The 27,522-nt window shown below is 33.8% G+C and overlaps 1 protein-coding gene across 1 annotated transcript; it reads left to right on the top strand.

Annotated features, from left to right (window-relative positions):
* Positions 1–23,712, top strand: LOC119190708. Its single transcript, XM_037443140.1, has 5 exons — positions 1–260; positions 14,853–15,066; positions 20,298–20,506; positions 22,845–22,980; positions 23,708–23,712. The coding sequence occupies exons 2-5, from the start codon at positions 14,988–14,990 to the stop codon at positions 23,710–23,712; spliced, it is 429 nt and encodes a 142-aa protein (XP_037299037.1). The 5' UTR covers positions 1–260; positions 14,853–14,987.
* Positions 23,713–27,522: the final 3,810 nt, after the last annotated feature.

Below are 27,522 nucleotides of genomic sequence, written 5' to 3'. Positions count from 1 at the left end.
TCGAGCGGTGCAGTGTACGCTACTCAGTAACTCAGTTACTGTCGGGAGCTCGCGCCGGTCGGTCCGTGGTTACGCGCGTAGCCGCACAGGCGATATGCTACGCGGTACGCGGCCGTAACGCGATTTTCGGCGTAGCAGTGACTTCTGACTAGTGCATACGGAACCGATCGCTGAGTATAAATGTTTTGAGTGTTATCGACACTGTGTGTTTGTCAAAGCATTGGAAATAAGGGAGTAGCCGGATACTAATATTAATTATGGTAAGTTGTATGGCACTGAATTTAATATCTGTGATTAATTTAATATGTGGTTAATTATTATAGTTTTTATACAACATTTTATTTTTGTGTGTAGTTACCGATTCGTCTACGCGCTACAAAGAAATATTATGTATAAATAACATTATAACTTAAACAATAATTTTTCATAAAAAATATTAAAATAAGATAATTAAACGGTACCTTTTATATAATCGCAGCGGAGATAATGAAAGACTCCCTTAATTGACATTAACGTTGCATGCCATTAATGTGATACGGGATGACGGCACCGGCCACGAGGTCGCCTGTTTGCGGCGCAAACGAGTCGACTCTCTGGCGCCATCTCATCTTTCGACCACCGTGGTACCACCTATACAACAGTTGCAAATATGTTATTCAGCAAACATGCCTTCCTTTGAGCGTTGTGAAATACTCGGGGCTTTATAATTGGAATTCTGAACTCACGTGGTATCTGCCGTCTCAAACATTTACACGCAAAAATGAATGTTATTATAAGAAGTTCTTTAGATATCACAACACGAATTTCTCAAGAACACCAGGGATTTACAAATTAAATATAACCGCGGGTTAGAGGTAAGTTATACTTATCTACAACATATTTTTTATTGAAAAAGTTAGCTCTTTCTTTTTACTACTCTATTGTCTAATTTGATTATTGATTTCATCGTCATTGAACATTATATTTCATTTCAGAAGACGTTTATTTAAGTGCTTTCGCTTGCAAAATTTGACGATAAGCTTAATACTCCAGTTTTGTTGAACACAACTCTATAATGACACTAGTAAGTTAAGAGTACATCTATAAGAGACGTCTTTAAAAATTGCAAAACCAAATAGAACCACGAATCGTAACGCATGTCAATATAATGATTTCTTATGTTTACGCGAATCTTAGACATTGAAATAACACTATTTTTCAAGATTTTATCGCGGTATTTTCCAGTCACCTCCCCCCCACTCGTTCCGACCATGAAGACTGTAAAGTCTTCAAAAAACCTCGGGAGAATATAATAAAATGAAACGCAATAAAATCCGAAAAAATAGTTTCATTTTAATATACTTTAAAGTTTCAGTGCATGCATATTACGTACTGGTGATTGGCAGCAGGTATAAACAAAGATATGATACTCAAACGGACTTTGGTATACAAAATATTTTATCTAGTGACTAAATCTGCGAAACGTATCGTATATAAAAGATTCAACATTTCTTAGATGTTGATTCTGAATAAAGTAGTGTTATTTCAAGAATAAAATATCTTTTTTATTCACGTCGACTAAAGCCCACGCTAGCTACAGTCTAACACAATATGGATCAATCAAAACGTCACTGTCATTCGAAATAACAGCTATACTGGCACTATAAGGAACTAAAGTGGTAACAAGATTTAAATCGGTAGAACCACCTTGTAGTAGTCTACAAGGCGGTTTTGTCTACATCACAAAATGCGTTTTCCACCGGATGGTACAATTTTTCCACATAAAACGTGCGTGAGTAACAACTGTTGCGTGTATGAACAGTGATTTTTTCAAAGTGTCTCTACCAGAAAAACTCTATTTCATAGTGTCAAACCTAATTCATATCTTATTATATCTACTTGTTAGTCCGTCATATATGCTATAAACTATGTCGTAACGTCCGACTAACCTAAATCTAATTGAACCGCTTGGAGCGGTGTGTCAAATTATAAACAAAACTTTCCATAGCAAAATCAAATCCGCAGAGAAACATTTTAAATCTTATTAATAATTATACTAATTGCTTCATCTGACATTTCACTGAAATGAAATTACAAAATGATTGAGTTGCGAAACCGGCCCAGTAACAAACAAGCAAAAAACTTTCAGGAAGAATGATTTCTTAACGTTTTCGTTTCGTTTACCTAATATGTTTTTTTATGGTGAAGAAATATTTTTACATTTTTATTCGGCCGACTCATCATGACCGCAGCTGTTTGTATATCTTTATGAAAACAAGGGCTTTCAATTTTGAGGCGGCCTTTCTAAATTGATTTTTAATATTAGTTTGCTCATTGACTTTGTCAAAGTGACAACTAGAAAATAATTACTTTTAAAATTAAATATTAATGTAGAGCCATTAATTTGAAATGTTAACTTTAGGTTCGAGTAAAATAATGTAGCTTACTCTTGCGGACAAAGAATTCTAGCTCAAGGTTTGTGGGGAGTAGTTCCATACAGAGTTGTGTGGTTTGTAGACTATAACTAACCCTTAAAAAGAAGTAACAATTATTTTGACCGGCGTTTAGATTTGACTACTTAACGAAACTGTTCATTAGATTCCTTATAAAAAATTGACTAGCTTCAATCCAACAAAAATAATCCACAGACACAAAATTTTCCGTATCTATTAATTATGAACCTAGTTGCTTAGTACTAAGGTATTAGATAACTAATTCTCAGCTTGTTAAGCTACATATTAAGTTGTAAATTTCTAATAAATTTTATACCCAACACCGGAAAAGTAACGCGATATATTACAATGTTAAATCAAATATTTTTGGCAATGGCGAGGCGATGACGTGCTTCGCTTTCCTACTCCGATTATACCAATTACTTTGTGCATAATTCAAAGCAAACTTAAACACAGCCCGCATAATATTCATTCATTGTAATTGCTTTTAGTGTAAAATAACCCCCAAATTTAAATTATGTGGAGACATGACATAACGAAAAATATATTATAAAATTTGTATAGTTTAGAGGTTATGCATATTTTGATAATATATTTATTATAAATACAGAATCGCAATCTTTGTCGTACTACAAAATATTATGTTGGTGAGATAGATTGTAATCTAGGTATCATCTATGCCTACCCCTTAGGGAATACAGAGATGTTGATGCTTTCTAGTATAAATATCAGTGAGTAAAATAATAACTTTGATATTTTTTTTCATTGAAATAATAATTTCAACGCATGAGAATAAATAAAAAGTACATAATATGTATTTTCATCAACTTTTATTAAAATCACGGAATAGTGTGAACCAAATTTACTCTAAATTTTCTTATATTTAAAATAAAAATGTTCATAACAAATTCTTTTTATGAAGAATCAATGATGTTCTCATTTGAATATAGTAAGTAATGAAAAAGGAGAAACAACAATACGTAATTAAGTTTATTTTTCTCGGAAATTCCAACATAAATGATATAATGGACGATCAAGAGACCTCCCAGTGTTTTTGTAATAAATATAAAAGAGCTTTTTGAGATGCTAATTATTTCTTAGTCTCAAGCTCCATATTCTTATGATCAAATTATGAAAGCAGTGACAGTGTCCTTTAAAGGATTTAACACCATTAGAGGATGAATTTTCTTTTATATTCTTTTATTGGACACCTTTGTTATATAAGTTAGGCGTGTGCATATTTCCGCATGTAGAGCATTTTATCGTTTGCGCGTGGAACGTGCAATAACCACTACGATCCAACCTCAAGGGCAATTCAGTGGCCAGCTTTAAGAACCAATGAAAGCCGCCTGGCCACGTACATATTTTACACCTTTATACCAACCAAAATCCCGTGATGGCCCTTATCGGGGTATCAGTGAGGATTTAGGGTTATGGACGGCAACCAACCACAAGAGTCCGTATTTGGTTCCGCTTAGCGGCCTGTCTCCAGTTCTTGGGCTCGGAAGCCCATTGATAAACGGCAACATGAGGCTAACTCAATATACGGTCTAACTCGTCGCATAGTACTAGAGAGAGAATAAAATACTAAAATGGCATAACAGATATGGCTGAAAATTAACCGATATGGTTGAAACATCCGCCACGTTCCGATGGTCACCAGTAGTCTTTTTTACTATAAGTACCGGAATACGGTCGTGATATTCTTTTAACGCCCTTAATAAAAAAGCGGAGACTGAAATGAATGAGAATGAATGAAAAGGCGTTACTTCAAATATTATTTCTTGCGGCGTCTCCTACTTCTCCTAGTACTCTTCTTTCGTAAAAAGACCACCCCGCAAATATAGACAATCGCGCGCTAGGACCTTTACTAGATGAGATAATCTCTCTCCCATCAAGAGAGACCTCGACGACGCTCCATGCCTCAGCAGTTTAAGCTGTGCGTTGAGTAAGTGATAAGATTAATTTAGGAAACAATCTGAGCAATACGATAATCTAATCACGATTGACGTTTAATCTGTCTTTATTATAAAAGAAATGTTATTTGTATAAAATTTCCATAAAATAATATTTCAATAAACTTAGTACACTGACGTTTGCTCAAACAAAATTGGAGCAAATAAGTTTATTAAAATTCTATGAAAAGTATTTTTTAATTAAGTTACCAAAACGAGGAATGCGCTAATATTAATCTTTTAAATAATTGAATCTATCTACAAAATATTTGCCTATACTTATATTAATTAAGAAACGATGTTAGTAATCGATATTATTTAGGATCTCGTGGAATATCACAGATATGAAATAACATTAACGGAATAAGGAAAATGTAGAGAATGGAATGGAATGGAAACATGGAAACATCGCTGCCGGGTTCAGTGCAACAACGTGTTGACAAGTATAGACAAAGACCCGAGTACGATCTTTCCTTCAGAAAACCGAGATAAACCCACATTTATTCACATAATGGTAATAACTGCTTAGCACGAAAACAACATCAATTATCCCATTTTGGTCTCGTGTTTATTTCTTTGTATTACTTGCAGTGGGGATCTAATATCACTTTACGCCTGTAACTGAGTAAACGGGTATCTTCGATAACATATATTCTAGATTTTTCGTGAACTAATCGCACAGCTCTGTTATTTCAATAATAATATTAGTATTAGGCGGACACATTTTCATAAAGTTCGCGCTTTTCTTCTAACATAAAAAGCATTATTTTTATTTTATGTGTAATCAGGGGCCCTAATACTTCTTCAAGGGGCTTCGTCTTTTTGAAATGATGTGCATTCTTAATAAAATATGGTTTTATAGCTATATAGGTAATAACAAATAATAATAATATCAGCCCTGTCTAATATACTGTCCCACTGTTGGGCACGGGCCTCTTCTATTACTGAGAGGGATTAGGCCTTAGTCCACCACGCTGGCCTAGTGCGGATTGGTAGACTTCAGACACCTTCGAAATTCTTATAGAGAACTTCTCGGGTGTACAGATTTTGTCACGATGTTTTCCTTCACCGTTAAAACAAGCGATAATACACAAAGAATACACACATAATTTTAGAAATGTCAGAGGTGTGTGCCCTTTGGTTTTGAACCTGCGGACATTCGTCTCGGTAGTCCGTTCCACAAGCAACTAGGCTATGGCCGCTTTATAGGTAAAAGAGTCGAAAAATATTATGAGTATCGATGAAGACCATACTAATGGCGAAAGGTGACAATATCCGACAGGGAACCCGACACAAAATATAGGTACTAATATACATAAAGCGGTCTACAAATCGTTCTGATGATAATTAGATTCTAACAGAAATCCTACATAAAGGAAAACCGGCAGGAATCGGATTATGTGAACTCTTCGCCGCTGGACCATACATACATCACAATACTTCGCGAAGATTTCCAGTAAAATATCTACATAAATAATTCGTATAAAATGATATGTAATAAATAATACGGCTTGTTTTTGCGTTATCTGTACCAGTTTCTTTTTTGAAGCCTAGAGCACAAAGAATGTTTCGAGCCTAAATAAAGTCCCGTAAACTCGCATTTATATGTGTTGCCGCTGACATTTGGCTTATACCTGTCGTTCTGGTATTGGTTTGGTGTATTTCGAAAAGGATTATGTTTTGCAATGAATGTTAACGAAAACTGTTTGATGTTATATAATACATGTAGGTACGTTTTTTACAAAGGGCAATTTTAGTCTTTTCTCTTGTTTTGTCTTAAGACTTTTGTTTGACAACATGTTAAATAATTCAGACATTTTTAGATTGATTTCTTAGATTTACGAGAATGTTAGACATAGAAATAAAACTATCTTACGGATTTCATCGTGTTTTTTTTATATATATTGTAACTTTGACTTTTCGGACAACCAACACCTCAGTCCTCCCTGTGACCATAAAAGCTGCAAAGTCTTCGAAACGTCTTGAGAAAATAATAATATAAAAAACCGCGTTAAAATATGTAAAATAGTTTTAACATTTTTATAACTTAATTTAGGTCGACAAATACAGCAGTATGCAAAAAATCTGAATTTATGCAGCTTATAACATCTATTTGTATAGATATTATAAGTATAAAAGAAGAATCTGAGAAGCTGAGAGACCGATCAACCCACAGCCTAAACAGCTGGGTGTAGATGCATAAAATGTTGTACAAAGGATCCTTAAATTATGAAAATGAGCACTAAGAAAGGTTTTATGGAAATTCATCCCCAAAGCGGTTCAAATCTTGTATGTAACTCAAAACTACTTAAAAGTTTTTGAAAATTCTTACACTAATAAGAAGCAAAGTTACTTTTGAATCTTACAAGGCTATTTTTGTATCGCAGAAATCAGTGTAAACGCGAGTGGAGCTGCAAGCGAAAGCTAGTCTTTTGTATTATTTTGTATAGAATTCATTATTTATAAGTTTCGCAAAGTTTCATGGAAGCCATTAGAATCATAACAAATAAGTTAATTACAATAAAATGAGCTAGAAAATTATCAATTATGCACTTATTCCTTGGCAGTGACGGTTAGTTCTACAGTTACATTATTAGGTAATAAGTTCACCTAAGTTAAAATTCATTCCAATTTAGAGCTCATGGATAATAGGTAGCGTCTATTAGTAAAAGTATTTTGGGAATTAGATTAGTAATTTCAACAAACCACTTTCAAATAAACAAAAAACTAACATTAATTTTCGCTTTACAATAATATAGAATATAGTCAAACCGTGGGACATAAATTATACAGGTGACATTCCCAAATATCGAATTAGATGCTTGCATCCGTACAGGCAGATCTAACGAGGCGCATTTGGTACATTATTGTATCCGACGCGGTATTTCGCTTCACTGTCATATTTCATTATCCCACTAATACAGGAAGTTGGGACGCTTGTTATTCACTTACGGATGATCGGCTGGTAGAATTCGTATTTGGCAGATACATACCGAGACAATAAGTGTTAACGGTCGATTATTTATTGTAATAGGTATTTACATTTTTCTGATAGGAACTACGTAGTAGAAGTATAACTATCGTTGACTTGATATTGAATAAGTATCTCCTTGTGATGCAAATTTGTTTCTACTCTTTTTTTTTACAAACGATAGCATTTTTGAAACAAAATATCATTTTCACAACTATTAATACATAATTACTAAGATTCCTAAACATCTTATTTTATAAACCCGTATGAATAATTTGCGCAACTCTTTTCAACAGAATAAAATTATTCCCCTCTGGCCTGGCCGAGTTTCTTAAATTCTTATTATAACTCACTGATATTTTCGCATTGTCATGTCTCTCGAATAGAGATTTTTACCGAATAAACAAGTCTCGTGATTACGCCACGAAATGTCCATACGAATAATTTCACCGATATCTATCTAGTTTATTTGTTCACAAAGATAACTAGACAAGCTGGGGGTATGTTTGTTTTTTATAAATAACACGTCTCGATACAAAGCCCTTATTTATTGTCAATATTTTTTTAGGTATACGTAATTTTATAGGGGACTCCATGTTTGTAGGGTAAGTAAATTATGGTTTTTACATGCGAGTAGGTTCATGTTCTTATATTTATGATTTATGATAGGCATGGGCCAGCAAGTGAGCTGGTAAATAACGTATTAAGTGACATTCAGCAATTATTAACACGTAGAGTTCTAGAAAAATCATGCACGAGCCGGAAAAGACTAGAGATTAAAAAGCGGAGGTTGTTGTCAGCACACTGGGAATTGAGATATAACAAATCCACAATACTCGACATCAATCTATCACTCGTCGTAGTTTTGAGAATGTTAAGGCGAGTCGTTCATGTTGCATATAAAATCTTTAATAGGGCTCTACCATTTACTGATTTTATCGTAATTTATGCAAATAATTTTGCCCATTGTTTTTGCCCTTTTTGTTGTAACAATATTTATTAAACATAAAATATGTTTACTTAGAGAGTAAGTACTTATATAAAGATCATGCGATGCTGCCATCAAATATTTAACCCGTGTCATAAATAGATACCTCTATAACCAAAATTGTGTTCGTTACATCGGAATATTGTATTGTTGAAGACACATAAAGTGTCGAACAAGCATTTTCAATTTAATGAGCCATGTTAGAATGTATTGTCGTGAGCTCAGCGCGCTCCCCTACAATCATATATCAATAAGATGAGGCAATCATTTGATATATGCGATGTAGTGCGTATTTCAGGTTATGTCTAAACTTTACGAGAATCTCGATATCATCGTGCGGGAGATCAATCAAGTGAGATTTCGTTATTATGTTTATGTATTTATTATATTTAATATTGAATAGTTCTTTAATTTTAACACTATTAGTTAAGTAAATCATGTTTGCCCGCAATGGTGTTCGTTAATATATTAAATTTAATATTACCATACGAGTTAGTTACAAGTCTTTTCACTGAAGTATCGAAACTACTATTTCCGATGCGGAAAAGCTATATAAATAACAAGAAAATGTACGAGTAATATGGATAGCATTGTATTATATAGTTATGTTGGAATCTGCTAATAGAAAGATTTTCTCTGATTAGATTGAATTAGTGAATAAATGCAAAATTAATATTTGACATCATACATTGTTTTGGACTAGACTGACTCGTTCGGTCCCCTGTTCGTTATTGGTATGGAATGTCGTCTATAATCTAACAATGATTTTTTACAATCACAGAGTTGTTCTAAAGATTAGCGCGTTGAAACAAATAACAAATTTTAGCTCTATGTAATAGAATAGGTATTTTACAAGAAAATTCGTTGAACCGCACAACTGTTAATTGATCCTGTACTTTAGTTTTGAACAATTTGCGAGACGGCGCAATACATACATTTTGTTGAATTTCCGGGCATGAACCATCAGCGGGCACAGCACTAGCTGGGAAACCTTCCCCCTTACTAGAGGAACACCTATCACCCGTTTCCCCTGCAGTGGTGACCCCCGATGCTAAACAACATCCGCACCAATACCGGAACCATCAGCCACAAACTGCCTGCACCGCGGTGTCTTAACGTTACCTATCGCCACTTCCTTGCACGTAAAGTTGAACCCCATTTCATATTCAAAAGGGCTTTGTTCATAGTTTGAGAGGAAACTCATAAATTTCTTTTATCAACATGGTCTCTTTCTATTTAACTTTGATCTTAATGTGGGAAATAACGATGCAATATTATTTTACAAATACCTTATATTAGGTTGCTCACATATCACGTCTATGAATGCTTAGTCCGTCAGTACACGTTTATCATTGCGTTCTATTTTCCTTCAAGCGCATTCTATTTTCCTACCTATAGATATATCTGATATATAATCAGATAATAGATAGATCGTATATAATAGCAGCCTTAAGCTACTGAACATATGTTGTGAAGGGAGATTTTAATTTTCATAATTTAAACTTTCCAGTATCCCATACCTTTCTTAATAATCTCTCAATTTCTACCAAGCTTTAATAGCACCAGTGGCACTATATCGTAATTAAATAACAAAAAAAATCCATTTCATCCTTTTATGATAAAGAGCGAAAAACTGCTTAACATTTTAAACACGGCCATATGGCTGGAGTGGGGCTCGAGGGGCCAGGGGAACAACTCAACATTCTAGAGTAACATACAATTTAAACTTTTTCTGAGCGCGTGCATATCTCAGTTAGTCTACGCATCTAAATTAAAAACGTGCTCAAGTGGTTCTATTTAAATAAAATAAAAATACTGACCTGGTTTCTTTAAACATAATAGTTTGGTCAGAAAGCTCGTACGCGAGTAGATCGCATCGTATAAACTTTCTTCGAACTGCGAAATAAGTATGCTCTGAGAACAATCGACTTTGATAATAAATGCCTAGTAAACGTAACGTTGCTATAGCTTTTTAACCTCATTACTTCATGTTTATAATGAATTGTATTACTCTTGAGTATATAATTAATAATTTTGACTCGCATTGGTCCCATACGAGTCGCATACGGTAGATGACTTATTAAAAATGTAACGTCATGCAAACAACTTTTATCAGATTAATAAACGTGTTTTTGCATAAAATTATTATTATCAAAATAGGACAAAGTAAAAGAGTTTTATATAAAAAATACGCGTGATTAGTTCATTAATATGAACAGCCTAATTGTATGTTTCGTTTATCCTCATAACTATACCAGCTTTGTGATATGGTTAAGCCACTTTTTGTTCGTACCTTTTTTACTATGTCTGAACTACGAATTTCGCAGCTAGGTCGTGTGATAGCCACGTTAAGCATAACATTGCGATAAAATACGACAAAGCAATATGCACTGAATATGCATTCCATCCTGGATTGGATGTTAAACTTCATTCAGTAATTTCATTGGATTTCTTTTGTACTGGAATAAATTAATATTTGCATATTGTTTTCAGTACCAACAAAATAATTTAACACAAAGTGTTATGCTATATATGTAATTAGGTAACAAATATACTCCACCAAACCCAACGTAAAACATAATTAAACAACCAAACTAAAGCAAAATTTGCAATTTAAATTTCGCAAAATAAAAGAAGAATTTTCCAAATCTAATCATAGTTCTGAGGTAACAAACAATAAAAAAAAGTACATGTCCAATTGAAAACCTCATCTTTTTTTAAAGTCGGTAAAAAAATTCAATTATGTAGATGAATTTCTGTGAATCGTGTATGTCATCCGAAAAAATGAATATGGACCTGTTCCAATCCTTTTTTTATTGAGTAACATTTTCATTTAGTTGACAAGCGCGTCGATTATGCTTGTGGGAACAAATCTAACATTTTGGAAAGTTAGGCAGGAAACGTGTCATGAAAGTCAAGATACGCCAAAGTCGCGTAAACTCGTAATAAAATAAACTTATCCACTGAAAGAGCCGGCGATGTGTGAAGAAACGGCCTGTTATATTATTTAAGAATTGTGCATATAGGATGAAATTTTGCGAAATATTATCGCTTGTGAATTTTTCAATTCATAATCGTTTTTTAATGTCTTTTGCCGCACACCGCAACAATTTATCTAGCACATATAACAAATGCGTTATATGTGCTAAATAAATTTCCATTTCGGCTTATCGACGTCTAAGTGTAGTAAATGCAGTGTATACGCAAACAATTTTTTTGTAACACAGTATCGCGCATTAGCCTTTTTTATTTTATCGAGCCGCTCCTTAAACATGACTTTCAATATTTCACTACAACCTAATTATAAAATCCAACGAACGTATTGGTATTAATATTTTATCGAGCAAAGGAAGTAGCGCGGGCGACGCGGAGTGAAGTATGCAAAATATAAAAAATGTTACAGGTTACTGCTGGCTTGCTTTGACCATAGCGTAAACGCAGCGTTAAGCAATCCAAGGAATAGTACATTATATGAAAATGCTCTTTGAAAATGAACTTTTGCCCGTATTTTACCAATCGTAAGACCTATAACAAGGTAATGCCATTGTAATGCCCTAGCAAATACTCTAATCTGTACTTACCTTTACTATAATTGCTGGAGCAACACTCCTCAGAACTCACTAAGGCAGGCATTTTTCGCATAGACGAAGCGCTTGAAATGTGCGCGTGCGTATTTCAAGCGCTTCATCGCAACTACATGCGTATGCAGTTTAATTCTTTCCTATAATACCTCCCGTTGCAAAGTTCATTACCCCCGTTTTTTAATAAACGATCACAATACACTTTTTCGATCTATCGCGAAAATATACCAATGAGGACTATTTTTTTTTTATGTTTACTAAATTATTTAATTTAATTTGTCTATTCTCAGTATCAGAGCGAAAATTAAGATTGAAATCTTTTATTGAAATAACCAATAGATGTTAGGGAACGATAATACAAGCGTAGTTCATATGTGACATACAGTCAATGCAGGGTACAGGAACCCCACGATTACGATTACTTCTTGGTACCGCGTATAGACTGGCCAAAGGCCAATCAATATAAAATTTTATGCGCACGAACTAAATCCAGAATGAGAGGTTTTGTTACTTTGCATTAAAGTGGTTGGTAGATTTTTTTATTGCATAATAATTTGCGTCTATACCTACACGGTTTAATATGTGCGCTATTCACATTCTTTTTGAACTGGGGTATTCGCGAGATGTATACACACCCTTAAGTTGCAACAGCTAAAGCAAGAACTTTAATTCTGAAACATAAAACTTTAATTAATTATAATTATTTATCATTTTATGTAACACTTGATGCTCAACGTAGTGATGAATAGTGGAGTTTGTTTAATTTAAATTTACATTAGCCGCAGTAAGCGATCCAGGTCAGTTACAAAAAAGTATTTTATAAATTTTATAACGGTAAGTCAACATTGCGCTAAACTATAGTATAAAACAAAATACTATAATGTTATGTCGACCAACGTGAGACAGTAATTTTTAAGTGTTTGTGGTAAATGCACAATAACTCGTAAAAAATTTCAACAACAATAATTGCCAAATTAAGTTACATTAGCCTCTATGCAGATTGTAAATTGTATTATTGGATTGGTAGCGAAATTTAAAAAATGAATATATTATTATAAGTAACCAAGTATTTATGTAACAAATGTACAAAAAGTTGTAATATGAATACAATTTATTATGCATTCCCTTATATAGATTGTCAAACATATTCTCACTCGAAATCGTATCTACCTAAAGAATCCAAAAAAAATCCAAAAGGTCTTCTAAAATCAATACACATTTTACTTAGAGCTGAATACGGAATTAATAATACGCGATGATGTTATCGTAAATGCGAGGCTTGTTGATATTAGAATTTTATAATTGAACTTTATACGTATCATCAAATCTTTTCTCTTCTTTAAAGTTTATCCCAATATGCATAGTTACAAATTCAATTTATAAAGCACATATTCGCACGTTTTTGTGTACCTAGTATGACTAAACACCTGTCTTGCTGGGTGGTAAGCTCTAGGTTTTAATTAAGTTAAGCGGCAACATTCGTCAGGCCACGTCAGAATGCAGAGATTTAAAACACAAGTAGCAAATATTAAATCTTAGTGGATAACACTTTGAAGGAATATATGTACAAAATAACGTTACATTCTCCATCATATATCATGCGTAGAATCTAAATTCTTGTTTGAAACTGGGTTAATGGAAGAACACCTACATCTACCACTTACGGAATAAAGGACTTTGAAGTTCCTACACATTACACGCTTAAGTAAATACAAAGTGTTTGCAGCGAGTACCCAGTTATTAACTGCTGCCTTCGCACGTCATTCAAACATTAAGAACTCGTAAAATATACGCAGTATTGCGCTGCTAACTTGGCAATTAATTAGACAGTTTGCCAAACAAGCTCGGCCTTTACCTCAGTCATTCGCTAGGGTACTTACTGGCATCTCACACAGCCCCTAAACTATGAAACTATAGACGCGAGTATCGGGTACCGGCCGTTTATAATTTCGACTCGATTAAACCGTAAAATCGATTGCTTTTAGTACTCTACACGGCACTTATAGTTGTTAACCTTTTTTCTTTTAGGTATTTATTGGCTCTATAGTAGCGTACGATATCTATATGAACGACTTAAAATTAAGCTATTTTCGTATAGCGAGGGGTGTAAACGGTGTGGTGATATCGCTTTGTTATTGTCAAGGTGGGTGCAAGGGGGATGTTGGGCTCGATAGATTAGCTCGAGAGCGTTCCGGCGAGGGAGACGGTCCGCGCTACGCGTCTCGCACCCTGACGGGAGCGGACGACGAACGACGGGCCAACCATTTATTGAAAGTCGGAGGGCAACGCGTGGAGCCATTAGTTCTGTACATGCCTGAAAAAATGTCGCCGTCGCTGAAACATTGCGCCGACGCGCTATTCAATTGCCGAATGTATTTTATTCGGATCCAATCGATCTCTAGACAACAAAACGCACGCAGTGGCAGTGAATGGTGTGTCTCGTGAGGCGATAAATCACCGATGTCTACGATACGTTTAATGAAAAGATCTTTGCTCTCGCCCTGTTTTATTACTCTCGAACAGAGCATTGTTCGATTTTCTTAGAAACACAAAACACTAATAGCATTTGATCAAATGTTCCGAGTGCAGAGCATCGCGATTTCGAAACATTTCACGATTTCGTTTGATTTGTAGTCGCATACTGTTGTAGTTTTGACAATGTTAAATGAACTTATTGCAGTCCAAGAAGTGAGTAAATGCTGTAGATACCGTCCGTGGTTATGTTTCTTGAGAGTTGAGATATCATAATAAACAGAAAATTTCCAACACATTTGTTTATCTTATTGATCATATTGTAAATTAAAAATCTATTTAATGTTTGAAAAGAAAATTGCCAATTGATATATTCTTGATTTTAATTTATATTAAAATAGGGTTATATAAAAAATATGATATTAAAATAACGACTTGTTTTCCTTGTTACAGACCAGGAATTGGACTATAAGAGGTGTGCGTCAAATGTAAATCTTTCGATTTCGATATGTGGTTCGCAAGTAGTGGGTTGGACATGCAGGCGAGTGGCGCGCCGGCGTCCCAGCGAGCACCGGCGCTGGCGACTTGATGTGTGACCGCGCCCTGTTTCCCTACGCTTGTAAAATGGGATCACGACTCGCCGCAGTGATACTGTGGCTAGGTGGAAGTGAGTAGACTTTACCAGTAGTTATGTATTTGTCAGTTTATGGTCATAGTTTGTAATGGTTATTAGTAGGTATTAGGTTAGTAGTACACAAATAGAATCACGGATATTGTTCTGATATCTTTTTGTTAACTCCATAAAAATCATGGAAAGGAACTCCGATACAAAATAAGTTCGCAAATTTTCAATCAAATCCCTCATCTCCAAACATAGAATAACTGTACAAAAGTGATGAATTATTAAAATCACTCCGGATACAATTGAGTTTTCGAATCCAATCCCTTAAGTAAAGCTGATTATCGGAATCCTGCGAAGATCGGGCATTTCTCGAAAATTCTCTAAAGTGCCAATCTCTCTCGACTCGATGGGAGATGGCTGAAATTATTGGCTTGGAACACGCAAGACCATTCATTTATTATACATAGAGTCGGCCGGGTCCGATACACCCTTGTAATGCCGCACTGTGCCATCTACGACATGTTACTCAGCGGAACTTTTACTATATCGCCTGTCCCTATTAACAGAGTCGGATCTGCATTTTAGCAACTTTACAGGAGAGCGCGTCAAACTTTAAATTGCTTATATTTTTTTAAGTATACGTACTAGGTTTATAAAAATTTATAATACATTAATATACGTTTAAGAGCTTATGTACATGGCAATTTAATATTATTTTCTCTTTTCTAAATATGTGAAAATTCACAAATGACTTTCATAACGGGTCAGGACTCATTGTAATTTGTCGGATCTGTCATAACCTACAAAGTTACTCGGACAAACTTATTAATTATCTGTTGTAACTGCCACATACATCAGTGTTAATTGTATAACCCAGACAAAATATATGTCGTATTTAAATTTCATTTTTTATTACAAGAAAATTTTATTATGATTTTGTTTATAATTGTTCCAAATATGACTACTATTAAAAAATACTTTAAAAGAACACAAATAAGAACTGCCTTACTTCTATAAGCTTAAAATATACATAATAAAAGTCATGAATGTTAAACTGAATTAACCTTATTAAAATCACAAATATTGTATAATCACAATTTGGTCAGAAAACTAGATCAATAATATATTTATATATCTTATAATTTTACAATCGAAGTATATTATCAATGGCACTTAATAGTCACATTTCATGTCTCACATTGAAGAATCGCTCTTGATAGTGGTACATTATTATATTTTTAATATTTATTCTAAAAAAATATGGTTTTTCTAAATTATTTATATTCATTCTTGTGTAATAGAAATAAAAAACTATCTTACTCTCTAAACAAATAGCTTGCAAAATAAACTATCAGAAAATAAACACAACGTTTTCAAAATCATAACTTTTATTAGCTAACAAAGACTTAAAATTAAATATACCGGAAGTTGTCATCTTATTTACTGTTTAAGGTTCACCTTCAACTTTAGCCCAACGAACGAGATAATACCATTCTTCTGGTACATAAATGAGCTTTCGAGTGTTAGCATTCTCCATAGAAGAATGAACACTGTCTCTCTTGTTCTGAGTATGACCCTTCTCCAAAAATCTATGGATAATTGTCACCCCAAATTCTTTCGCAGCTAGAAGGTAAGAAACTATACAATTTCTGTTCTGCCCAGTGGTTATCAGACCGAAATATAATTACTTTACTCCACCATGTGAAGCTTTTCGTTATCTTTGGGAAGTAAATAGCGGAATGTATTTTGTTTCGTATTTTTTCTGAGTATTGAGTGACGAATTGCCATTGCTGTTAACGGTCACTGGTTTTCCAAAAATGATTAAAAACATTGATTCGCTGTCTTTTATAAAAATTCGTGGAAAATTTTTTTATGTTCTTGAATGACGTGACGAGCTTGCCGTTCGCCTGGTAAGCGATACGATCGCCCATTACTAGTAAAAATACCATCCAAAACCTTAAATTACAAATCATTGTTTAGTATTCTACTGCGCTCGCTATCCTGAGACAAGAGATATTGTCTTATTATGTTCAGTAGTTACACTAAGGACATTTTACATTACATGCTTCTTTCAACTTCTTTCCCTGCACTTTTTTCCTCGATAATTAGTAAAGCCCTTTCCTTGACTCTTTAAAGTCTTTTTCTCATTAATATCGAATTCTCTGTATGCTGTAGTCTTTTCTTATTTTTATCATTTTTAAACTAGACTGACGAGTTTGAACACTTTTAGTGGGAGTCGGTGTATCAACACTTATAATGGATTAACATCCATCTACACCTTCTCTTCCATCTAACCTATCTACACCTTCTATAACTAGAAGGTGTAGATAGGTTTCCATATAAATCATGGCTAGTCAAGATTTGCGAGTATATTTATTTTCAGTGAACGTTACGCAGAAAATGTCATTGCAGGTTTGATGTAAATGTGGCGATGGCATAGGAGTTTTATCTAAAATATCATGTTCACATGGAAGATTATCAGATAGCGTTACAAAATTAGTAGATGTAGTTGTAATAGACTTATTACTCTCGTGATCAAAGATGTAATTCTCACTAATTACATCTCCAAGCATTTCCTGCAACTGAATTACTAATTGGCACCGGGAATTTAAGATTAGCTGAAAAAAAAGCAATAATTAAGACTAGAAGCAATAAGTAATATACCTCTTTTTGTAAAATTTGTTAGTAGCGCACCAGCGTAAAAATAATTTAATATTAACAGTACCCAAGAAAAAAAGCAGTGCAGGCAAAAAAGAACCCCACAATTGTATTTCATCATAGCAATATTAACAAATATTTTTTTTAGTCCCACAACCGACACATAAAATATATCTACCAACTAACAAGAAAGTCGTATATCGTACTACCGTCATTATTTATATTATAAATGGCGATTAACAATGTGGGAAGTGCAACGTCCCACAAATTGGAAAAATATTTAAACTAACAAAAAAGTCGGATGTGGTACTACTGACATAATTTGTATTACAAATGCCAGTGAAAAATGTCATATATGGTACAACATACAATTTTGATTGGAAAGTTAAATATATTTCATTTACTAATTAATATGCTATAATATTATTGCGAAATCACAATATTTTTATCTATTTATTGGCTAAGGCAAGTTTATTAATATCTCTAATAAATAATTTACCGGTTTTTTCTTGTTCATCTAGTTTAGATGATAATATTTTCTTCAACATCCTTCTGACTGGCTCTAAAAAGCTCTTCAAATTGTTTAGTCGCAAGGTTTATCCAACGGGCTGAGCTGCTTATCATTTTGGTTGACATTAAATTCAAAAACTCTAAATAATACGAATTAACACAAAACTAACACGTGGTGTGTATACGCCCCTGAAACATAGTGCGTACTGGCACAACCGTGCGCGCCTCCTTCCCTCGCACCCCGCTAAAAATGTCAGTAGTTACACATCAAGCATTGTTAATCGACAGCCGTGCCTTATACGACTTTGTTAACGTGGCTATATCAGAAACTATGAAGAAAATTTAACTTTTTCTTAAATCTACTAAAAGAAAATACTTTTTTAGGGTAATTAGTGCAATAAAACCAAAATCCGTAAAATGTCATATCCGACATTGTTAATAGGGACAGGCGATATTATGTCCGATCTTGACATTTATGGCCGACTAAAAGAATGTATTTAGGAATGAACTACCCAGATTACGACAGTGGCTTTTTGATACAAAAATTCTGATCGACAAATCTATTTTGCGATGTCTGCAAAGTTATCTTATGTGTTTTATTGTTTTAGGCAGACTGTTTATAATAAATTAATATTGCTCAACAATATTTAATTATTGTGTAAATCATTAATAATTATTCTTTACGGCAAAAAATACATAAAATTGCATTAGTTATTATAGACGTGACATGAAATGCTAAACTTTATGTTGGTACATCAAAACCAAATCGAAAATGAATTTTTATTTACAATAAAACCATATGATGAACCGAACATCTAAAATATACATTTATTCTTGTTTAAACAGAGGGTATGAAATGAAATTCATTTCGCATAAATATTAAACTCGCGCCGAAATGAAATATTATGATGTGGCTGGAACCGTAAATTGAATTTGGTTACATCGTAATGAGTTCATGTCGACAGGAATTTTGTATTGGCTTGATCTTGAATTCGATCACGTACAGTTCACTTGATTTATGTATTCCGACCACCTTTAGTATAGCTGAAGGCCAAGATTTGATTACTTACGTCCGACTCGTCTACTCTGTTCGGCAAACTCTTAGCGAATCGACCGCAAATTTATTTATGAGAAATACGAACGTAAAATAAAAGCCTTCTGAACATTTTACAAATAAACGCGTTGCGCAATTAATGATGTTGAAAGCGTGAAATAGGAGTCACGTAAGTGCACTTAGTCTTACAACACATTGATGAAGCATTTTGGTATTTGTTTTAGAGCAATACCTATGTTACTTAGTGTTTATTTGGAAAAAAAAAATTATATGCGACGGAAATATAAAACTGAATACTTATTTAAATGTGCTATTAATAAAAATGTTGGACGATGTGCCAGTTTTAATGTATATTTGTGTATTGTTAAATTATAATAATTTAATCGTTTTGACTATTGAATTTATTACATGAAATATTCGAATTCGGCACTTCTTACTACTACTACCACTTCGATGAGACTTAAGAGTCCATTAATTAGCTCAAATAATGATTATTTAAACATCAATAACTATATTTTAAGTTATTTAGAAATAATACAATGCATATTATATAATTATATTGCTTATAATAATAATAATATAATAATATCGCCCTGTATTATATACTTGCCCACTGCTGAGCACGGGCCTCCTCTACTACTGAGAGGGATTAGGCCTTAGTCCACCACGCTGGCCTAGTGCGGATTGGTAGACTTCACACACCTTCGAAATTCCTATAGAGAACTTCTCGGATGTGCAGGTTTCCTCACGATGTTTTCCTTCACCGTTAAAGCGAACGATAAATTCACAAAGAATACACACGTGATTTTTTAGAAAAGTCGGAGGTGTGTGCCCTCGGGATTTGAACCTGCGGACATTCGTCTTGGCAGACCGTTCCACACCCAACTAGACTATCGCCGCTTATATATTGCTTATACCTTAATATTATTGTAGAATGTTATATGAGGCAATGAACGTCTCAATGGCGACTAGCTTAACATCATTATAAAAATAACGGTCTACTTAAAACCATACGGGGAAATTATGTTTTCATTTGCTGGTATTTGTAACACAGGTGTGCTAGGCTTGCGCGACATTCAGCTGAGCGTTCCGGAGGCAGTAGGGGTGGGCTCGAGTGCCACCCTCGGCTGCCGCTGGGCTCTGGACACGGGGGAGGCTCTCTACACTGTCAAATGGTATCATGGCGCTCAAGAGTTCTTTCGATTCGTGCCTAAGGAGCTGCCAAACACCAGAGTTTTTTCTCAGACAGGAATCAGCGTTGACGTAAGTATTTATACTGAAATCATTTAATTTTTCTGTTTTAACACTTAAAATAACTAATAATTTCGATAAATTTTGTCCCGTAACATAAATGCTTACTCAAGCGCAAATAACTTGACATTAAGGCGTACACTTAAAGTACAATAAAACAAGTAAAGACTTTAAGAAAACTGCTTCTACCTCAGTCATTAACTCGCTGAAGAAGTAAAAATGTGAAAATAAAAGAGAAAAGTACGCAAATGGCTTACTTACGGCGAAACTATAAACAACGTCATAACAGTTATTATATATGGGTCAAAGGCTGCGCGACATCTTGCTAGTTCGTTAAACTAGCTTCGTGAAAAAATCACTTAAGAATCTCGCAGAGCCACGTTAAACCTTTAGCTGTTGGCACGCTGCCATCTCTCGGCTATAACACTGTGTCAAAATAATACATTAAAATTTCTTTCGGAATGTTAAGAATTCCTGGGGTTCCGCGCCATCGGATATGAGCGCTTGCAGGCCTTGCGATGCGCAGTTGTTAGTTGTACGACCGCCATTGAAAGTGACGCAGCATGTTCCTTGAAAATCGGGTCAGCCGTCTGGAACGCGAGACGGGCATGATTTAGTTCGGCGGTTTCTCAAAGTGGACCGACTTTCCATAAGATGGATCGGTGCTTTTAGCTCAATTTGACTCGCTACCAGCTGGGTACGGTAAAGTGCACACGGTCTTACTAATGGCATTACTTGATAGCTCACGTATAAATTACGCATCAGAACATACTTTGCTTCGGTTACGGTTGAACGATGTGATATATTCAACTGGCGACAAGTATAAAGTAACGCTTTTCCACACCATGTATACTTAATCTTATGCCTTCAAAAACATGTACCCGCTGACTTATTATTTCATAAAAAACGTACTTTCTGATTAAATGTAAATATGGCTTAATTTGCCCTGCTATTTATGTCTTTATGCTTTTACGTTGATGTGTTGTCTCATGTATCTCGTGATCTATATAATATAGAACCTATTGTTTCTTATAGTTAAATATTACACATAAACATAATAGATTTATCCTCGAACCTTGCAAAATATTCACACAGGTTTCCGCAACGACATTAGAAAAACGCTCGATATCTAGAATTAAAGTAGCATTTGTAAACTTTTGTTAACTCTCAGAGATTATGAAGGTGTCCGCATTCTACTGACAATATTTATTGAAGAGAACCAGTTTACATAGGGCTATGTACAACTCGATTCAAAGAATATGGGTATTTTATTAGTTTTACCACCAAATAGTATCACGTTTGTGTTTTTTGTTTTATAAATCGTACAGCGTTGATTTAAAATACATTTTGTTACCCATTTATATTCTGATTTCAAATCAGTGTTTAAAGTTATTATTATCTTAGTACGTTGTCATGTCTAAACTAAAAATAGATGACAATAATTTAATTAACTATTTGTAAAAAAAGTCCTCCAGCTTCATGTTAGTTCTTAACTCTACAACGCGGAATAGTTGCATGAAAAAGTTGAGCATAATAAGCGCAGCACAGGACGTCTGAGCATGACATATCGGGGAATCACACAAGAATACTAATAAGCCATTGTTATGATTTAATTGCGCACTTTTTGAGGATGCAATTTAATTTCATAATAATATAAACTTCTATGGCTTGGTATTTTTATGTGTGTACCCATGTTTACATTATGTATATTTTGTTATTGTTTGGTTAAACGCGTGCCTGTTGTGGTATTGCAACAGCTAGTTGTCAAGAATAAAAAAAGACAGCAATATTCGTTAATTTTAGTGCTGCTTTTCAATCAGTGAGTAACAAGTCACTGGTTATTTAAAATGTATTCTGTATGAGTGATAATACAAAAGCTTTAAATTTTTTTAATTTTTATATCTGTAACATTCTGAAACTTTTAATGAAGAAATATATTTGCATATCGGCTGTAAAATCAGGATAAAGGCTTCCTAACTTAAAAGCTACTTTTAGTGAATAAGAAATTTGATAATTAATTAACAGTAAAAACAGTACTTTGGTAGAATATTTTTTGTCCTAATATTTGAATGTAAAATAAACATCTTCCAGAAAATTTACACAAGTGTTCCTCTCATGGTTATCCAATAAAGTTCAAGAACTTTAGGTAGTAAAGTGCCAAAAATCGTCTTATTGCAATTATCAAAACTTTTGAACGATCATTTCTCATTTTCCGACGTAGCACAAAATAAAAGTATTGACTACATCCTTCACAATTTAATAAGGTACCAATAATGTAAAGGGAAACATACCAATGTATATTTGGAGGATATAGCCTCACAAGGACTGTTTCTAAATATCCAATTTACAGGTTTCTCGTTCCGGAGCGCAGCAGGTGGTGTTGCGCGGCGCGACGCGAGGCCTCAGCGGCCGCTACCGCTGCGAGGTGTCCGCCGACGCGCCCTTCTTCCACACCGTTTACAAGAGCGCTTACATGAGGGTTGTAGGTAAGCATTACGTATATACAACAAATCTTTGCTCACGGGTCTGCCCGTGTAAGTCTTTTCCAGGAGTAAAGTTCTACAGCGTTTTGACAAAAAACATCCTACATATATTTTAATCCAGGTTTTAATCTACCTGTTGGACAAATTTCATACATTTCCATTCAGTAGTTTATTTACTTATCACAATATTAATAAGATTCAAATTTTAATATTAAATGCAATAATAATAATATTAGTAACTATAAACATCTTGTTAAAAAGCAGTTGTAGCTTAAAACATTATAATGGATTAGTTTCTATATTAGTAATATATTTATATAACTTCGCCCTGAAGTGATGAAGGTTCAAACTCCGAAGTTATATAAATGTTTTGATATCGTATATTTTATTAATATGTAGTTTTGCCACCAATACTGTTGGCTCTAAATGTTTGATGCTATATTTCTTAGAACGAGGTTATATAAATTGTGGCAACTACTAGGAAGGGCAATCTATGAATAACACACTTTTTTTATATTTTGGCCGTGAAATACTTTATAGTTGGGTCATTACTACAAACAAATCTATACTGAGCAAAAGTAGTACATTGTTTAAAAAATTATTTTACGATTTAAAATTATCCTCTTTGACTTTATTGTTAACAAAACAAATGTTTCTCGATTTATACTGATTTTCAATTTACGTCGAGTGTATCATTGTTATAATCGCATGTGAACATTGTTTTGTTCAGAGTAGTAAGTCCGTTCGTTTTAAATACGGGCTGTTTTCGTATAATAAATTTAAAGCGATCAACTAACATCATTCCGCTGCGCTTTCAGCGTTTATGCAATGTCGGTTGCAATGTACTTTGCTAATTGTACTGTGGGTATTTTATAAATAAATATATATGTGTAGTAGGCATACACATACATCCAAATAATAATTATAAAATATCTCTATTAAACTTCGTGGAAACTACCTACGTACTAAATTCTCGGGAAACAATAAAAAACTGTGTTGTTTTTGATGTTTTCTTTGTAAACGTAATTTAGATTAATATAAATAAATTAAACTAATGGTGTAGTTTTTGTTACCTAAATGTGAATGTTCTTTTGATCACGTCAATATATTGATCATCTAATGTACCTACTCTGCATTTGTTGCACAATATTTTTGTCATTTATAGAGATAGATCGATTTATTGTTTAGTCCTCGAATATAATACTAGCTTTTGCCCGCGTCGAAAGGTTTTCTGGTATAAATACTTTCCCGGAATTATAATATATATAAGCACTCAGGATTAAATGTAGCTTCCTATTAGTAAAAGAATTCTCAAAATCGGTTCAGTAGTTCCAGAGATTAGCTCCAACAAACAAACGAACTTTTCCTGTTTATAATATTAAATATAGATATACCGTATGTTATTTATTTAGTTGTTTACCCATCATAACAAATGTCGAATATTTATCATAGTGGCTCAATATAAGTCCAATACCAAGATCAGTCGTATGCAATTAAAGACTGCAGCAGCTTTCACTACATTGCATTTTATTTTTCTTGTAATATGGATATTTAATACAGTTAAAAGTTCTGTGTAAAAGCTAAGAATAGTAAAAGCAATAATTTACTATAACAATGTAATTAAATTGGATATTTTTTAAGCGGGATTTTTATCCCGGAAAACTCCACGCGAGCGAAGCCGAGAGGAAAAGCTAGTTGTCTATAAGCAAACAAAAGCTGGCACTCTGGTTTTACTATTTATTAATTAATGTTATTAATATATTTGTTACAGCTTATTAATCAACATAAATATCCTTTGTAGTATTTTAAAACATTGTCATGAACAAACGTTATTTAGAATTTTCAATTTTATTTAGAATAGAATATCTTTCTTATTTCTTTAATGTGGAGTCTAATTATAGCGTCATGAAAATGGTAAAATAGATACTCGGAACGACAGTTAACATAAAAAAGCGAAAGAACCTTGACTGCGGTTTTCGTACGCAAGGCATTTAATATCTTCACAATTATTGTGCAGTGTGCAGTAGGAAATTGCATGAGAAATAAAAACAGTGCTTGGGCTGTATGAAACTACGATCAGATTTTATAATGTAAAGACGAGCGCTCTATTACTTTTAAAAATTTGTAACGTTTTAATAGCATGGAAATTACGTGACAAGCAAATTAAATTATTAGACCGTTCAGTTCTGTGTTTAAAATAAAAATACATAAAAGTGCAAGTACCCATTGCAAAACTATGAATTTATATAAATTTGTTGAATGTTTTAGTTAATATTTAGACAAAGTTGAGACCCATAAAATAAATAAGAAGGTAAGTTTTTGTTAATATGCAATTAAATTAATAGCTACGGTGATAAAGTACACTTAAATTCCTTGTTAGGACAACATTCTGCTTCATTTATTAAAAGCAGAGTACATTTTTGCCAAAGTTTGAAGTAAGTTTTATCATTAGAGTAACATTCAAAATTATTTAAATGATATTTTGGTTGAGGCTTCTTCCTCGTTAAGGTCCTTTACCGATTCATTGATAAAAAATAGTTTGCATAATGTAGATTCCGATTAGTGAAAGTGTTTTCAAAATCGAATTAGTATTTCCAGTAATAAACTCGAGTTCAAGCGGAAAACAATGTCGTAACAATTTTACATATTTATTTTTATCCTATTTGTAAACTTTTTTGTGTATAATTTCATTCATAAAACGCTTTAAAATCCATTTTAATTAAATACACATAAACGATTAGAATTGGTTTTGTAATTCCAGTGTCAAACATTCAACAAAGCGCTCATTAAATTATGCATTTCTCATCCAAATAGATTAAATTGAACATTTGGAATTGGGTCAAACAATACCAACGATACTATTAGCCGTTCCTACTTGTATAAATGCAAAAGAGGCTTAATATGTTTTTTTTATCCTAAAGATAAAGATATTTTTTGATCATAAGAAAATCTGGAATTTGTTCAACGGTATTGTGTTACATTCACGGTGCGACACCACTCTGATGTCCCGGTGCGAAACTTAAGTGGGATATAGAGGTATTAGTGTTTTCTGCTCAATAACAGCCTGGAATTTGGAAACACACAAGCGAAAGTAGGTATCCTGGTTGGTCTTTGCTTATCCCTTTGGAGATAAAGGCGTGACGTTTTAGTTTGTTTATTTTGTAAAAAATAATAAGGTTTTCTAGAGATACTTATATTAAAATCAAATACGGCGGGAAAGCCCTGGTCGATGGATTTTATGATATGATTATTATGTTTATGAATGAATATAATAATAAACCGAGTCATCATATACTATATAATGTGCAATATGAGTAGCCACGTTTTACTACCCAAAATATCGATTTGTGTTCAACAACGCGCCTCCGCTGACTATATTCAAGTACGAGTGCGAAATATATAAATCATAGAGAATTACGAGCGGTTTTCGCATGGCGTTTAAAAATAATATATCAAATGGAACGCGCTTTATAATGCTCTCCTGTGACTGCTACTGTTGCATTTTGTGTTTTTAGCAAGAATCAACTCTAGTTTTGTTATTACAGAGACATCGGTTTTACATAAACCACCATATTTGAATCGTAACTCCACTTTGGCAGATTTATTAACGTGTGTTAGTCGTTGTTTGTGTAGTTACCACAAGTAACAGAGTCTTTTCTTATCTTAGCTTTATGTATACGTACTATTTAAATATAAACAAAAATAGCGTGTAATACTACATAATATAATTGACTATGTTTTTATAAATGTTTCTAAAATTGTAAATCCCTTCCTTAAACGCTGAAGCAAAACATTATGAGATTTGAATACTTGTTATGAGTCCTATATTATTTCGAAGGTATGCGAACTCTACGAACCCGCATTATCCGCGTGGTGTGCAAAAGGTTTCATCCCTTTTATTAGTTCAGAGGGACCGTGTTGAGCAGTATACAAGTTTAATATTATTATTTTAATGTGAAACTCCAGTGCGTAGCTTTAGAAAACTAAATTACGCAGTATTCCGATATAGTTTGAAATATTTTTTATTTTTGCGTGAATGTAGATTTTTCTTTACCGCTTCAGTTTTCATGAACAACGTGCCCCCTACTTAGAACAAGTTTTTGAGGGATGGTTCAGCACAAACCCTCCACTATAGTTGCTTTTTTCTCGCTACCTTCCCTCTGAATTTGACATGTAGAGCGGTGCGTACTTCTCTACCGAACATTAGCTCGTATGGGCTCTTGCCACTGCTGACGCTAGGGGTCCTTAGCAAATGTTCCCATGTCTCGTAGCTGCTCATGTATTGTACCAGGCCCAAAACGGGCAGCATGCAGTGCCTTTTAATCGTCTGTAACGAATCTCTGCCTGTCCGTTCGTAGCTGGATGGTAAGGTGCTGACGTTTTATGTATGACTCCCGTATTCTTCAGGAATGACTCAAATTTATTGATACAAACTGTCGACCATTGTCCGATACTAAGGTGAATGGTACTCCAAATGTTGTGAATAAATCCTTCAGTTTATTATTTTATACACCATGAGCTAGTGGTAACCTTCGTCGGTAATCT

Source organism: Manduca sexta, chromosome 26 (assembly GCF_014839805.1).
Source record: "Manduca sexta isolate Smith_Timp_Sample1 chromosome 26, JHU_Msex_v1.0, whole genome shotgun sequence".
NCBI classification, from domain to species: domain Eukaryota; kingdom Metazoa; phylum Arthropoda; class Insecta; order Lepidoptera; family Sphingidae; genus Manduca; species Manduca sexta.
Note: the sequence above shows the minus strand (reverse complement) of the source record. Positions and strands in the feature narration are given on the sequence as shown.

What these genes read in the sequence shown, in the direction of transcription:
- LOC119190708 (XM_037443140.1), top strand. Translation starts at nt 14,988, where the DNA reads ATGTGTGACCGCGCCCTGTTTCCCTACGCTTGTAAAATGGGATCACGA. An exon ending in GATACTGTGGCTAGGTGGAA is followed by an intron (nt 15,067 to 20,297) that starts GTGAGTAGACTT and finishes TTTGTAACACAG; the next exon opens with GTGTGCTAGGCTTGCGCGAC. An exon ending in AGACAGGAATCAGCGTTGAC is followed by an intron (nt 20,507 to 22,844) that starts GTAAGTATTTAT and finishes TCCAATTTACAG; the next exon opens with GTTTCTCGTTCCGGAGCGCA.